This window comes from Eubalaena glacialis, chromosome 1 (genome assembly GCF_028564815.1).
Source record: "Eubalaena glacialis isolate mEubGla1 chromosome 1, mEubGla1.1.hap2.+ XY, whole genome shotgun sequence".
Taxonomy (NCBI): Eukaryota; Metazoa; Chordata; class Mammalia; order Artiodactyla; family Balaenidae; genus Eubalaena; species Eubalaena glacialis.
The window spans coordinates 233,218,919-233,233,553 of record NC_083716.1 but is presented as its reverse complement, the minus strand read 5'-3'; the positions used below and the strand labels follow the sequence as shown (position 1 = coordinate 233,233,553).

At 57.5% G+C, this 14,635-nt stretch overlaps 1 protein-coding gene across 1 annotated transcript; it reads right to left on the bottom strand.

Moving 5' to 3' along the window:
- Positions 1-9,697: 9,697 nt before the first annotated feature.
- Positions 9,698-13,840, bottom strand: ALPI (alkaline phosphatase, intestinal). The gene is made up of 11 exons (XM_061205873.1): positions 13,832-13,840; positions 13,132-13,327; positions 12,904-13,019; positions 12,536-12,710; positions 12,285-12,457; positions 11,882-12,016; positions 11,709-11,781; positions 11,469-11,603; positions 11,194-11,385; positions 10,861-10,977; positions 9,698-10,758 (listed from the first exon to the last, which is right to left on the bottom strand). Exons 2-11 carry the CDS (start codon positions 13,322-13,324, stop codon positions 10,457-10,459), a joined length of 1,611 nt encoding a protein of 536 aa, XP_061061856.1. The 5' UTR covers positions 13,325-13,327; positions 13,832-13,840; the 3' UTR covers positions 9,698-10,456.
- Positions 13,841-14,635: the final 795 nt, after the last annotated feature.

Here is a 14,635-nt window from a genome sequence, read left to right as displayed (position 1 = left end):
GCCTCCGCCTCCTCAGGGGCCCCCAGAGCAGGTGGGACTGGATGAACTCCCGGGGGAGGCTCAGGCCCTTAACAGAATGAGACCCTAGAGAAGACCTTTTTGTCCCCTCCTGGTGGCCTCGGCTGGGCTGCCTCTGTCCCACCTCCCCAGCTCTCGTCTTTCCCACCAAGCACCCACTCCACCAAAGTCCTGCCGAGGCCCCTGCACGGTTCTGAGGGTGCCCCTGGACCAGCCTCACGGGGGCCAGAACACCAAGCCCAGTGACCTACACCCCAGCATGATGCTGGGACTTAACTTCTCCTGAATGTCCAGAGGTGCCCCCCTCACCACTGCAGGAGTTTCTGCAGTGTCCCCTAGCCAGTCATCAAGCCCAGGCTAGGCGTTGGCTCAGCTTCTTGGAGAAGGGGGACCGGTGATGTGTGGCCTCGAGGCGTCCCCTCCAGCCTGGAGCAGGAGCTCCTGGGAAGAGAGAAGGAGAGGAGTGGTGGGGGCAGGGTGCCGAGGGGGGCTCCAGGCGTGGCCCAGGCTGGGAAGGGAGGAGAAGTGCTGCTCTGTCTTGGGCGGGAGGGCAGGGGGAGGGAGGAGCCCCACTGGGGGATCCCAGGCGTCTGCAGGGCTGAGGCTTCCGGCCCTACCTGCTCCGGTCTGTTTCTCTTACTTCAGGGGTGGCCTAGAGAAATCAGCCACTCCCTGAGCACTGCCCGGTATGTGTGGCCTGTCCCCATCTCCCACTGCAGGGGTGAACCTCTTGCCGGTCCAGCCCCTGTCTTTATGCTCAGATAATGTCTGTCTGCCTCTCAGCCTTGAGTGATGTGTAAAAAGTCCCTGTTATCTGAGCCTTGGATGCACCAACCTGAGGGAGTGGGGACAGAAAACGCACCTGCCACACTGATCGGGCCACAGCGGAGGGTGGGGCTCCGCAGAGAAGAGGCAGGAACGAAGAAGGACACCTCGGGAGCCAGCAGGAGCGAGAGTGGCCGAGTTCCCCGGGGCGGGGGCTCTTCCTCGGGGAAAGACGGTAGAGGCTGCGCTAATCAGTCCAGGGCGCAGAGCCCTGCTCAGAGCTGCCTGTCGGAGGGGAGGTAGGGCCCTTGTGTTCAGGGCTCCTGAGAGGTGCTGTGTTTATGGATCTTCCTTGGTTTCCTCCTGAAGCCTCTTTCCCCCTGGGCTGGGCACATACATACCACGTCCTTCGGGCAGTGAGGGCAGAAAGACAGTCTAGCTCCCTGTCTTGACCTGCCACCCACCTTCTGGTCGGGGACTTTCTGCATGCGGTGCCTCACCCCCTGCCTCTGGCCTGGGATCCTGGCTGGAATGGTGATCGTCAGGCCCAGCGCTCTGGTCCCCGCCCCGGCTCCCTGCTTTGCCCAGCTCCGCCCAAGACTGATGCCTCCTGTCTCCCTGCCAGCCTAGGGGAGGCCTTGGGGTTGGGGGACCTGTAGTGTGAGACTCCAGCAGGAAGTGCAGCAAAGCCCAGGTACCCCTGGGGCCAAGTTCCTCCCCCTTCCGTCTGTGCCCAGCTGAGGGGGCCAGTGGGTTCGGGCATGTGGGGGAAGGTGGGCCCCTGGGATAGGACATGGGGTTCCCGGCCTCGAGGCTAGTCCTGAGCTGGAAGCTGGGAAGCCTGGGGGCCTCTGCAGGCCCGGAGCCTGATGCCCAGCGTGTGTCCCAGCTGGGGACCACCCACCCTTCTGGCAGGGTTGTGGATGACAGGCCGTGAGGCCACCAGAGACCTCTCCGCCTGATGGATTCCTGCTGGGCTCATGGTGGTGATGTCACCGCTACCCAGGGTTGCAGGGCTCCTCACATCTTTGGGGAGGACCGAGGGAGACCAGCCGGTCAGAGGGAGCGCAAGCCAAGGGCATACCAAGGACAGAGTCCCGGCCCTTAGGGCCCACAACGTTCAGACAGCCCAGGAACCCAGAGCCACGGGGTGGCTCTGCAGGGCACGGTTGCAACATGTGTGTCACCCACTGGTTCCCAGAATGCTTTTCCAGACAGAACCTGAGAGCATCCTCACTGCAGTGAGGCTGGACAGAGGCAGCTGCTTTTACAGACAGGGAACTCAGGGGAGTCACGTGCCTGCCCAGGGTCACACTGCTCGTGTCAGCTGATGGGCGCGTCTTGGTTGCCGGGTCCTCTGGAGCTCCGGGTGTCCAGACTACACTCAGCATCCCCTCTCAACAAGTTCTGTTAGGAAGCCGAGCACATAGCATAGACGCTGGCCATTTCGTTGTCTACCAGGCCCTGTACTTGCAGCCGAGCTGAGGATCTGCTGACCGTGATGCTGCTGAGGTGAGGAGTTGACCCAGCTCAGCACAGCTGCCCATGTGGACTCGTTTCCCTTGTGTTGGGTGAGGGGTCATGAGTGCAGTGGTGAAGGCCCTTCCGGTTGTGCAGTGACTAGAAGCAGCCTCAGGGCAGGTCGTTGCAGGGCTGACTCCATCCATCCCCGGGGCTGGCTCACTGCGCAGCAGTCATCCTCTGAGCGGAGCTTATTGGGAAGACAGGAAGCAATCTTCAACTAAGCATTTAACAGCGGGGAAATAAAGGAGCTCGGGGATGGTTTACAACTGCACTTAAGCTTCCGCCTGTGTGCCCTCGTGCACGGGGCCTCGTGGTTCTGCCATCCACGGCTTTGAGCCCGAGCCTTGAGCCTGGGGGTCACTGCTGGGTGACCTTGGCAAGTGGTTCTCCCCCTCACCCTCTCTGGACCCCAGGAGCATCAGTGGCAGACCCGGGGGTGTGTCTGAGGGGTGGGCCCGCCTGTGGTGGACGGGTGTGAGCCCCTCTCCCCCCAGGACTGCACAGCGGCTGCCTCCGCAGTGAGAGCCCCACACTGAGTCCTCAGTGCCATCAAGGTGTCACCGAGCAGCCCTGTCCCCCAAGCCTTTCTAACCAGTTCAGTGGAGCCCAGATTCAAGCTCCTGCCACCCACGTGGTTGCTTCTATGCTGACCCGGATGCCCAGCGCCCTGGGGAGCCCACCTTGTGAGGAGCCCTAGAAGCAATATTTTTAAATGACTTGAGCCCTCACTCCAGATATGCTGGGAATTCCAGGGTCCTCCATGAGCAAATACCTCTGGGGATGGGTTCTCAGGGGGCTTGGGCTCCTCCTCCTTCCCCCTTGGGTGGGCTGGCCCTTCCCCACCCCCCCCCCCGTACCCCCCATGCTGGGCAGCACCCTGACTCCTTCCCTCCCCAGGGAGCAGGTGGGGTCAGAGACAGCACTGCAGGTCTGCTTCCTGGGGGGCCCCTTTCACTGCCTCCTTCTCTCCCCTTCAGGGCACCTCACCCCTCCCCTAAACTGGCTTGAGAAACCCCCTGTCCCTGGACTTAGTAAAAAGAGCAATTTCCCGCTCCCCCTGCCAGCTCCAGGCCTGTCCAGAGGCTGAGCACTGTGCCCCCGAGGCTGCCCCTCGGGCCACCCTGCAGCAGACAGGACAGGACAGGGCAGCGGGCAGAGCATGAGAGTCCAGCTTCCTCCCCTGTCTCCACAGCCCGTGTAGGAGCTTGGACTCGAATTTGGATGGCACATCACTGAGTGGGACCTTGGCAGTCATGCCTCCCCTCTCCACCCCACGTCCCAGGAGAGACTGCAGAGGAGGGGTCATTTTTTATGGATGTGAATTCTGTCACCTCCCACCCCCTAGAGTCCATTTTTGTTTCAATGGCGTTTCCCCTTCCTGCTTCCCTTGCGAGGGGACACAGACACCTGTCACCACCCCAGCCTGCAGGGGTCCCAGGGGACTTCTGGAGAAACTGAGACACTTTCCGCCTTGGAGTCAGGCAGCCTCTAGGGTATCTGTCACTGCGCAGCAAGTGACCACGTGAGCCAGTCCTTGGGAACATTTTCCAGAAAAATGCAGGCCTCCGGCACGTTATTTATAATTCCTTCATAGGATTATTGAAGGCTTCAGAACAATATGAAACTCAGCCCATCCTCCCCAAAGAAGTCCTTGCTCTATAGCCTACCTTTTCCTGGAGGAGATCCCAAATTTGGACGGTGGGTTGCTGAGCGGGACCTCAACAGTGTGTACTTGACCCTGAGGCTGAGCAGGAGACCTGTCCCCTGCAGCAGCCACAGGGCCACCGTCCTGGCCTCACAAACCGCCAGGCGCTGGGATCCTACGTCCCGAGTCCCCCTTGCCTTTGGGGAAAGCTAGTTGCACCCTGGCCTGGCCTTTCCTTCAGAGCCCTCATGTGAGCTGGCCTCCAGCCCTGGTGTCCTGGTGGGATCCCTGCCCCGTGAGGTCAAAGGGGGCCCCAGGCTCCTGACCCTGCAGACAGTTTCCCCCCCAGGCCCGACACTAGCCTTTGTCCCCAGTGCTGTTCACCGGACATGCCTTATGGCTCATTTGGGGGCTTCTTGTTGGCCCGGGTGGGGTTCTCAGCCCTCACTCGTTTACAGCCCACCTTTGAGCTGCCGTCCCACAGGTTCCACTGGCCATGGTCCCTCCCACCGGTATAGGGGTGTCCCTCATTTTGCCCCGTGTCTCTGGCTGAGTTCGCCCTCTGCCTTGTGGTCTGCTGTCCTAAACAAGGGCCCGCCCCATCCAGGCCTGTGGGTGCCACCTCCTCCTCCCTGCCCTGCCTGCTTTACCGCACAGGGCGGGAGGCGCCCCCTGCAGGGCATGCACCGTTCATCCCTCAGCTCCAGCCCTTTGAGGGCCCCCGCCAGCCAGGCTGCTGTCCAGCACGAGCTCACCGGGACAGAGGGGAAAGAGGCGGCACCTGCTCCCGCGACCTCAGCTGCGCCCGGACCTGGGAGCCTCTGGCAGCGGCTCAGGCTGATTCACTGGGCTCAGGCAGCTCAGATTCCCCCAGCTGCTGTCACATGGTGCTGTGAAGCTGCATCTCTCCTTGTCTACTTTGCATAAATGATAATAAAAAACCCTCTTACCTTTCTGCGGGACCAAAGCATCGTGGGCACTGCTGACAGAGGTCTGCGTGGAGAGGTCTGCAGGCGGCTAGTTCCCTCTCACCTGAGGAGCCCAGGCCGGGCTGAGAGAGGAGGCGGTGCCCTGCTGGCTGATAATGAGGAACTTGCAAGTCTGGTGAGCAAAGAAAGGGCCAGAACAGGGCACGGGACCTGGACACCCCCACATTGAGGGAGGACGGCGGCCTCACCATCTGGGACAGCGGGGCGGCTGTTTCCTCCCTGAGGGGTAGCTCCAGAGACACACAACTGGTCCCCAGGCACAGAGCCAAGCACGTCGGTGCAGGCTTGGCATCCCTGGCGGCAGGGTCAGATCAGGGGACCCTGGGCTGTGGCTTGGTGTGTGTGTCCGGAGCGAAGAACCCTAAAGCTCTGTTCAGCTGGAGCAAGCAGGCCCTGGGGCCACCTTAGATCAGAGGGTGCAATTTACAACACCTCACAGTTTCCTGCATGTCTCTGGGCCCCTCCCACCCCCTCCCCCACTGGAGGTGGGATTGGGGGAGCATCCCCGAAGGGGCAAGAGCCTGTCATGCAGATGCTGACCAGGTGGGAAGACCTGTTTCTGGAAGTAGGGGGTGGGTAACAGCCTCAGATGGTAATGTCAGCCCCAAGGTCAGGAGGAGGGCACATCTGGCATCCCATGGGAGGCCTCCGGAGAGGCTTCAAGGCAGCGCGCCTGTTTTTACCCATCATGAAGCATCCTGTGTAGCCACCAGAGCCATGCTGGGCTCGGTGCCCAGCATGGGATAGGGGGTCACAGGGGCTCCAGGAGCTGGGGGTGGGTGGGGCTGCAGGTCTGGCTGGGACTGAACCTAGGGCGCCCCCCAGGGCCCAGTCTGAGCTCTGCAGGGAGTGATGCACCTGTGGTCACAGGGAGTCGTTTGGCCTAAGAGTCCTGTCCGGGGCTCAAGCACGCCTGACCTCCCGTCGGAGTCTCAGGGGGTTGGGTGACGGGACGCTGGGCCTTCCAGAGGGCCTAGTGTGAGCTGGGGTCTCCCAGGCTTTTTCTCATTGGCAGCTTTGCCACATCCCTGGGCAGTCGGCACGGTTCCTATTTAATGTCTAGCTCCGTGCTGCTGTCTTCATCCTGATGGAATAAAATTTATGTTTTGGGGCAGGAGAAGACAATTTAAGCATAACACACCCCCTGCCCATATTGAGCCCTCCCTAACGTGCAGCGTGCACCTGCATTATACATGAAGCCGGCCTTCTCAAAGGTGCGAACGCCTGCTCTATCATGAAGATCGGTGTTGTTTTTTATCTTTTCTGACACCGGCAATGTAACTCCGTACAAGATTACATTTCTTTCCCAACCCTGTAAGGGGTCATGGTGACCTGTTGCTCACTTTGTATGTGCTTGTCTGGACTATGTATCTTAGGTCAACTTTGTGTAAAACCCCAGTGTGTGAGTTTAACGTAGGATCCTTTAGCTCAAAAATGTGTATGAACAGTCCTCAGAGGTTTCTGAAAGACTCTCTCCCGGGTTATAATCCTCAGTTGGCTCAAAAAAAATTCTCTATTTCTTCTTTAGATCACTATTGATGAATTTTCATCAACAATGGTTTCGACCGGGCACCCACCCTCCAGCATGGTTCTCAGGTGTCCTGGGGAAGAGAATGCGGGCCCTGCGGGCAGGGGGCTGACACAGCGTCCCCTCCTCATTTGCTCACTTCCGGTGGATTGCGACCTAGTAGAATTGAGAGTGTCTAGTTAAGTAGATTTGTAGATTATATGATCTAGTTTTTAACAAACGAACCCTCCCAATCAAGTGGCTTACCAAAAAATCCTGTAAAGAAACTACAAATAACACCCATAATCCACACCAGGTGAGCAACCACGGAAGTGACAGCTGTGACACTTCCTCCCTCCTGACACACGCTCCGCATCACCCATGGTACAGACCTGACAAGAAGTCAGCCCCAAATATAAAACATTAAACAAAACCAAACTGTTTGAAGCACCCTCACATCCATCATCGCTGGAGAAGCTTGCTCTGGGCGCCTTGAGGTCTTCGTAACAGCAGGAAACTCCCCTGGTGAGCAACTAAGTTTTCAGAACATGAAGACAAACCCCGCAGTTTTTTCCCAGTGATGTTTAAAGTGACGTGATTTTTGATATTTCCCTAAGCAATGATGAATATATGGAAGGCTCTTTTAAAGTTTCTTGCATGATAGCATAAGACAAAAACACTTACCACCAGGCAAACATTTATTCTTTCTGCTGCAGTAACAATGGCAGAAACGATGAACAGAAAATGATCTGTCGACAAACTGAAAGGCATTTCTTTGCCGGCAAATACCTTTGGAAGATGTAGAGAAAACACTGCTCTAGACTGAAACAAAAAATGTTAGAGCAAATTACCCAGTGTGGGAAGTTTGCTATACAGTTAGTTGGCTGAAAGTACAGATGTTTCTACACGTCGCAGCTTAAGGTATTTGCTGGATTCCATTCCGATAATCAAATACACAAACCACTTTTTTTTTCTGTGTGAGCCACTAAAGGAAAGATATGGCAGGGAAGATATATTTCCAACATTTCATACTTTGTTTAATAAAAACAATGTCATGTGCAGAAAACAACGTAAGTGCACCCATTGATGGAACAGCTACTCCGAACGGATTTGATTTTAAAGGATATTAGATGATAAAAGCTGCAGTGGCAGCAGAACCTGTAAAACTCACTCACTGGCCCATCCATGGTCAACCATGGCAGGGAAGAACTAGAAACCTTGAGGGCACATAAAATGCTGTAGGAGCCATCAGTGCTGTTAACTTTCAAAAACCAAGATTGTCCGAGTAGAGGAGAAGCTTTATGATAGATACTTGGTGATGAGATTGGGTGTGACCATGAAAACATTCCAGATCAACCCCACAGAACGAGCCATGTTTATGGCAAGGTATTGAAGAGAGCTGTCATCAGTCCTCCTGCCCTCTTTCTTCCTAACTTCCTTTCCTTCTTAAAGACCAATGTGCTGATATTTTTCCAGGTGACAAGCATGTTGACCAAAATAATCAATAAACAATCCATAATAGGAATTGTAAAGAGTTTTATTTGAGCCAAACTGAGGACTATACCCTGGAAGACAGCCTCCAGATTACTCTGAGAAACTGTTCCAGAGAAGCATGGATTTCAGCACAGTTTTATATATTGTCAGAACAAAGAACATCAAACAAGTCAGGGATACATTCCTTCAAGGTTTCAAAACAACTAGATCAGCGCATACACAGAGAGTCAGTATGGCCTTGGCCATACTTGGGAAGGGAGTCTTATCATGGAAGGAGGACCGACACTGGCATCTCAAGAAGGGGGGAATTTAATTTTTATTTTTAACTTGGACATTCTTTATGCCTGGTCAATGTGTCCTTTTCTTAATAATTAAAGTAGATGTACAATGTATGTTTGATAGGCCACAGGCAGGCTGTTCTAGTAAGCATAAAATTCAAGTTAACTCATGTATAAGCCAGAATGACTTCCCCATACCTCCATATGTGAAAATTTCTTCTATCAACAGCTATCAGTCTCAAGCACCCAATAAAAAGCTTGAAAAAAATAAACACACTTTCTCTGCACCTGCCCCTTCAAGATAAATATGTTAGAACTGATGCTTGAGAATGTTTCCATGGACACACGATTTTGTGTCCAACACTAATTGACTGATAAAACTCCTCATACCTGCACATTTTTTAAAAACTTGGAAGCAGAAACTGTAATTTAGGTTTAATTTACATACCATAAAATTCACCCTTTTAAAGTGTACAATACAGTGGTTTTTTCGAATACCCAAAGTTGTGCAACCATAATCACTAATTCCAGAATTATCTGTTTTTAAACCTGTAGTTTGAAAATGTAGAGTCTCCTTGGGCTTTGAACCCATCTATGAAACATAAACAACCTTCTGCCATTCAGCTCCATAGCTTTGTGACAGCCACGAAAACCCAGAGTTGAAGTAAACTGCCCTGAGAGCCTGGCCTTCAAATTGATGTTTTACAGTGTTAAGTCAAAATTTTAGTAAATAGAGGAGCATACTGTCATATTAACATTTCTAGTGAGAGCAAAATGCTTTCTTGCAACTTTGTGAATGTACAAAGAAATTTGTAATTTTATAAAATTTATCAGAAAACATGGCTGTCTTCACCTTTATAAAATTCTTTGAAATGTTCCCTTTGGGGTGGGTTAGATACTCAATCAGCGTAGTCATACTGGAGTGGGTGCTCAGGAGTGTTTTCAGGCAGAGGTCAGGAATGTTAGGAGTCTGCACTTCTCTCTGGTTTCCCACCTCCCACCTCTGCCTCACAACCCGCAACAACAACAAAAGAAACAGAAGAGACTCTTCTCCCCTCAGTAGCCAGCAGGATATTTTCTTTTTTTTTTAATACCCAGCAGGATATTTTCTAAGAGTCAGGTCCTGTTATGCCCCTGCTCAAAGCCTTCCAGTCACATCCCACACTCTGGATAAAGTTCAAACTCCTCCCCCTCTGCACCCCGCCCCCATCCCTCCTGGTCCCTCAGCTTCTGCCTTCTTTACCTGCCCCACTCCCTCCAACTCAGATCCTGCTACTGGCCTCACCGGCGCCTGCCGCCGCTGCCTGAGGGCCCCTGCACCGCTGTCCTTCTGCATCGCTCCAGCGCTCACTTCCTTTGGTCCTTGTTCAGCTGTCAGCTCCTCAGGCAGCCCCTCCCTGACTCCTGATGTGAATCACCCCGCACCCCTCACACAGACACACACTCTGCCCCCGCTTGCTAAGGACTTTTCTGCCTAGAACATATCACTCCTGGCATCACACTGTATAACAGTTTATTTGACAATTGCTTTGTCCCTCCCGGAACCCACAGCTCCCCCGCTGCTCCTTGGCTCTCCCAGCCTGGAATGGGCACTGGGGGGGCCACCAGCACGGTAGCTGAGTGACGTGGAACAAACCTCCTTTCTGGGTCGCCGTCTCCTCTCTAATGGTACCGCTGGGTTCCCAGGAGGGGCAGCTGAGGACTTTGTGTCGAGGGCCCCCTGGCTGTCCTGGTCCCAGCAGCCTCCTTGGCCAGCAAGGTGCCTACAGGGTGGGTTCCAGGAGGACAGGAAGCCACGCCTCCGCAGGAGCCCCTAAGTCCTCGGGTCTCCAGGAAAGGCGAGGCGTGGGTTCTAGGCGGGCCTAGGGGCAGCTCTGGGAGAGTGCCTGCTGGTCCGCAGGCAGGGCTATGGGTGCTGAGCGGAGACTGCGTGGTCCAAGCCCCCACCTTTCCTGGGGTCCCGGGCTGCACAGCACAGAATCTTAGGCCACCGAGGTTGGGGGCAGGGAGGAGGACTACGGGTGTCACAGGAAAATCAGGGCCTCAGCCTCCAGGGTGGTCCGGGCCCATGAAGGGCGGGGGGCCGAGACTCCTTATCGCTGGGAGGTGAAGGTCTGGCGGAGGGCCGGGTGGGGGACGCGGGGGTGGGGACTCCGAGGTGGCAGCTCGGGTGGGGCCTGGGCTAGGGGCTCTTGGCGCGGGAGCAGGAGCCCCCGAGGCCCGGGGCGGGTGCGGGTCATTGCGGGCCGGGCGCCAGCAGCAGCAGCGGCAGCAGCGCCCCGACCAGCAGCGCCAGCGAGGGCGGGCAGGCGGCCCGGTGCGCGGCGTCGCAGGGGTTGGCAGGGGGCTGCAGGTGGCAGTCGGTGGCGTAGGGCTCCACGCAGGCGGCGAAGGCCATGACGTGCGCCACGAAGCTCTGCTCCTGCACGCCGTGCACCAGGTGCGCCTGCGGGCCGCGCGCGAACACCGCCACGTCCTCGCCGCCGTGGGTCTCGCTCCCCAGGGGCACGGCCGCCTGCTGCCGGTACGCGGGGTCACCTGACCGGAGGGCGGGAGTTCAGGGCGGGCGGGGGTCGGGCTCCCCCTCCCGTGAGTTCCCGGCCGGGGTCCCGCCCCCAACGCAGCCCCCTCTGCACTCACTGCTTTCGGTGTCGTTGACGTCGGGCCTTGAGGCTCCGCCAAGCGCGTACCCCGGGCCATTGCCATAGAGGATGGAGGTGTAGGACTTGCCGTCAGTGGCCTTGCCAAAACCCAGCCCTGCAGGGAGGAGGGGACCCGGTGACCACACTGACCCCAGCCTTCCGTGCGCCTCCTGTGTGCTGAGCCCGGGCACTTCTTGCCTGGCTTACTCCTCACCAGAGCCGTGCAGGGCAGTTGCTGTTACTGCCCCACTTGGCAGATGAGGAAACTGGCTCAGAGCAATTTCTGCCATGTAACTTCGGAAAAAGCGCCTGCGCCTCTCCCTGGGCTTACCGAAAACGGAGCTTCCACGCAGCGTGTAGCCGCCAAAAGAGAAGACATGGGAGTGGTCGGCGGTGACGAGGATCAGCGTGTCCGCTTCACTAGTGAGCTGGCTGGCCGCGGCAATGGCATTGTCGAACATGACCGCCTCGGTCAGCGCCCTATAAGCTACGCCTTCATGGTGACCGTGGTCAATGCGGCCTCCTGCACGAACGTCACGTATAAGACGCCACATCTGCCCCGACTGCCCCCTTCCTTCCTCTGCTCATCAAGGGGCTGCCACTCACCCTCCACGAAGAGGTAGAAGCCACGGGGGTTCCTGCTCAGCACACGCAGGGCTGCCTCTGTCATCTCCTGCAGGGATGGGTCCTTGCTGTGGTCTCGCTGGGCCTCATACTTCATGTCTGCTGGCTCGAAGAGGCCTGTGGGAAAGGGGACCAGTAGTGACCGGCAAGTTAGGGAGCAAGGAGGACCAATGGCACCCATCCCATCCCGGGAGAGGACAGTGGGGTGGGTGGGGCCATTACCCATGAGGTGTGTTACACTGGGGTCCTTAGATGCCTGAATGAGCGCCGTGCGGTTCCACACGTACTGGGTGCCCTGGGAGGGGCAGGACCAGGCCTCAGCCCATAGCCCGACACCCTGCAGCCCCTGCCCTGCTGCACCCGCTGCACCCGCTGCACCCACGAGCCCCCGTCACCTGGTACTTGGCCTGCCACTCCTGCACCAGGTTCTTCCTGTCCTTCCGGATTCCGTTCTGACTGGCATCGCCTGGGTATTCAGGGTCTGGGGTCCCCTCAGGAAACATGTACTTTCGGCCTCCACCCAGGATCACCTGGGGCCAGGGATTAGGGCAGGTGGGTTCGGAGCCGGGCTGGCCCTTTGCTCCCTCCTCAGACAGCCCCTAGCGTCCCAGCCAGGTCTGTGGGAATGGCTTGTCCCCCCCTGTAACTTCTACACTGCGCCCCACGCCCCAAACCCACGGAGACCCTGCCAGGCCCCAGGGCCGTGGGTAGCCTGGGATTGTGGCGGGTGTGGGACCCACCCCCCCACCCGCCCCGCCCCACCCCACCCCGCCCCACCCCTTGCCCCTCACGTCTCACGTCAATGTCCATGTTGTAGATGAGCTGCGTGGCGATGTCCTGGCAGCCCTCCTTCTTCGCCTGGGCAGGCATGTCCGTGTCCGAATACCAGTTACGGTTCACCGTGTGTGCATAGGTGCCAGCTGGCGAGGCATGCTGCACCCTCGTAGTGGTCACCACTCCCACGGACTTCCCTGGGGGTGGCAGAGGTCAGGATGCGCCACTGAGGTCTCTGAGCCTGTCCCTACTGGCGAAGCTGGCCCCAAGCCTACCTGCTTTCTTGGCCCGGTTCATCACAGACGTGACCTCATTGCCACGTACCGTGCTGCACTCGTTGTAGCGGGCAGCTGCACTTACACCAATGGTCTTCATGTTGGCCTTGACCCCGCACAGGTAGGCGGTGGCCGTGCCTGCGCTGTCTGGCACCTGTCTGTCCACGTTGTATGTCTGGGGGCAGAGATGCTTTCAGCTCTGCTCGTGGGTGTACACCCAGATCCTGACCCAGGCCCTGGGGCCCATGCTCACTGCACCCGCGCCCTACCTCAGCCCCAGCCCTCCTGGGACCTTCCCTCCTGCCACGCTCCCTAGCCCCACACCCACCCCTCTGGTGTAGAGCACCCTGAGGCCACTCAGCCCTTACCTTGGACAGAGCCAGGTACGGGAATTGGTCCATGGCCAGGGGCGTCTCAGCTCCCAGTCTGCCATTCATCTGCCCCTTTAGGATCCGAGTGGCTGTCACCGTGGGCACCCCCATCCCTGTAGGTACACCCTGTGTCAGGCCTGAGTCCCCAGGGCCACCCTGTGTCTGCCGGCAGCCTAGGGTTTCAGGGCTGCAGGGCGACGGGATGGACAGGCCTAGCACACTCACCATCCCCCAGGAAGAGAATGAGATTCTTGGCAGCCGTCTGGATGGGTTGCAGCTTCTTAGCAACATCCAGGGCCTGGGCTGCCTGGCGGTTCCAGAAGGCTGGGTCTTCCTCTTCAACTGGCCAAGGGGAGAGTGGACTCAGGTCAGCCTTGGGGAGCCCCCTGTGTCGGGGGTCGGCTGGGAGGCGCCTCATTACCTGGGGTGAAGCCGAGGGAGAGCCGTAGCTGCAGGCCTAGCAGCAGCAGCACCCAGGCCCCCTGCATGCCTGTGCGATGGCGGAGGGCGGCAAGGCGGGGACCCTGGGGACGTGGCTCTCGGGCAAGGCTGGGACACCAGGGTATCAGCTGCAGTACAGGCTGTCGGGGCTTAAATCAGGGGAGGACCTTGTCCCTGCTGTAAAAGGCTCTGTGTCCCTCCCAGTGCCCGAGGTGGCCACACCCTGCCCCTGCCCCTGCTCCTGAACTATGACTTTAAGCCATGTTGCCAGAGGGAAGTGGCGGGGTGTGGCTGAGTGCACAGGGGTCCTGAAGGAAGCAGGTCCTTCCCTCACAGGATGGTCCCCAGCTGGCTCTTCAGGGTGGGGTGGGGATTAGGGGGCAGAGGCCCTTTGCCTGAGGAACATCTGCAAGGTCCTGATGGGGGCCACTCCCATCTCTCTGCTCACCAAGTCCTGTGGGAGAACCATCTCTCCTTCACTCACCTCATGTGTTCAGGAGTTTCTGAAAGTCAGCATGGCCTCGTTTGGCTCTGGGTGCTGAGGGAGATGCGGTTGGAAGCACACAGCCAAGGCCAGGGGCTGGGGTTTGCCTTCCTGATGCCCTGAGGCACAGAGACACGTGGGGTGGTCTGGCTGCCCTGCCACCCACTCAGCGTCTCACCAGTCTTGGCCTGGGCAGGTGGGGCGAGCACGGGGCTGGTGGCGGAAGAGGAGGGGCCCTGGAGCCTGGGCCTAAGGTTCTCCTGCTGTGGAAAAGGGTGGGGCTGGGTGACAGCAGAGTGGGGGCCTTGTGTGTGTCTCCAATTACTGAGAGCTGGGCTGGGCCACCGTTATCGTGTGTGTGTGTGTGTGTGTGTGTGTGTGTGTGTGTGTGTGTGTGTGTGTGTGTGGAAGGTGCCTGTAAAGGGCTGGCAGGGGTGGGACCAGTGGCCTGTACCTGAAGTTGACCTCTGCTCCCTTGGACAGGTATGGAAGCCAGGGGTGGGTCTGTTCTCCCCACAGGCAAGGCACATTCACAGGTGTAGCTTCTGATAAGGAGCTAAGAGGTTTCAGTTGCCCCAGGTTGGGTTCAAAACATTCCTGCAATCCAGCAATCCCACTTCTGGGTATGTATCCCAGAGAACTGAAAGCAGGATCTAGAAAAGGTATTTGTCACCCACGTTTGTAGCAGCAGTATTCACAATCGCCAAGAGGTGCAAGCAACTCAAGCGTCCACCAGCAGATGAATGGATGAAGAAAGCATGATATAGCTATACAATGGAATGTTATTCAGCCTTAAAAAGGAAG

Bases quoted from the DNA above. Each gene is read 5' to 3' on its own strand.
- ALPI (XM_061205873.1), bottom strand. From the start codon at position 13,324: ATGAGGCGCCTCCCAGCCGACCCCCGACACAGGGGGCTCCCCAAGGCT. The intron at 12,017-12,284 runs GTGAGACGTGAG...CCCTGGCCCCAG, and splicing joins TCTACAACATGGACATTGAC to GTGATCCTGGGTGGAGGCCG. The intron at 11,604-11,708 runs GTAATGGCCCCA...CCTTTCCCACAG, and splicing joins CAGTGTAACACACCTCATGG to GCCTCTTCGAGCCAGCAGAC.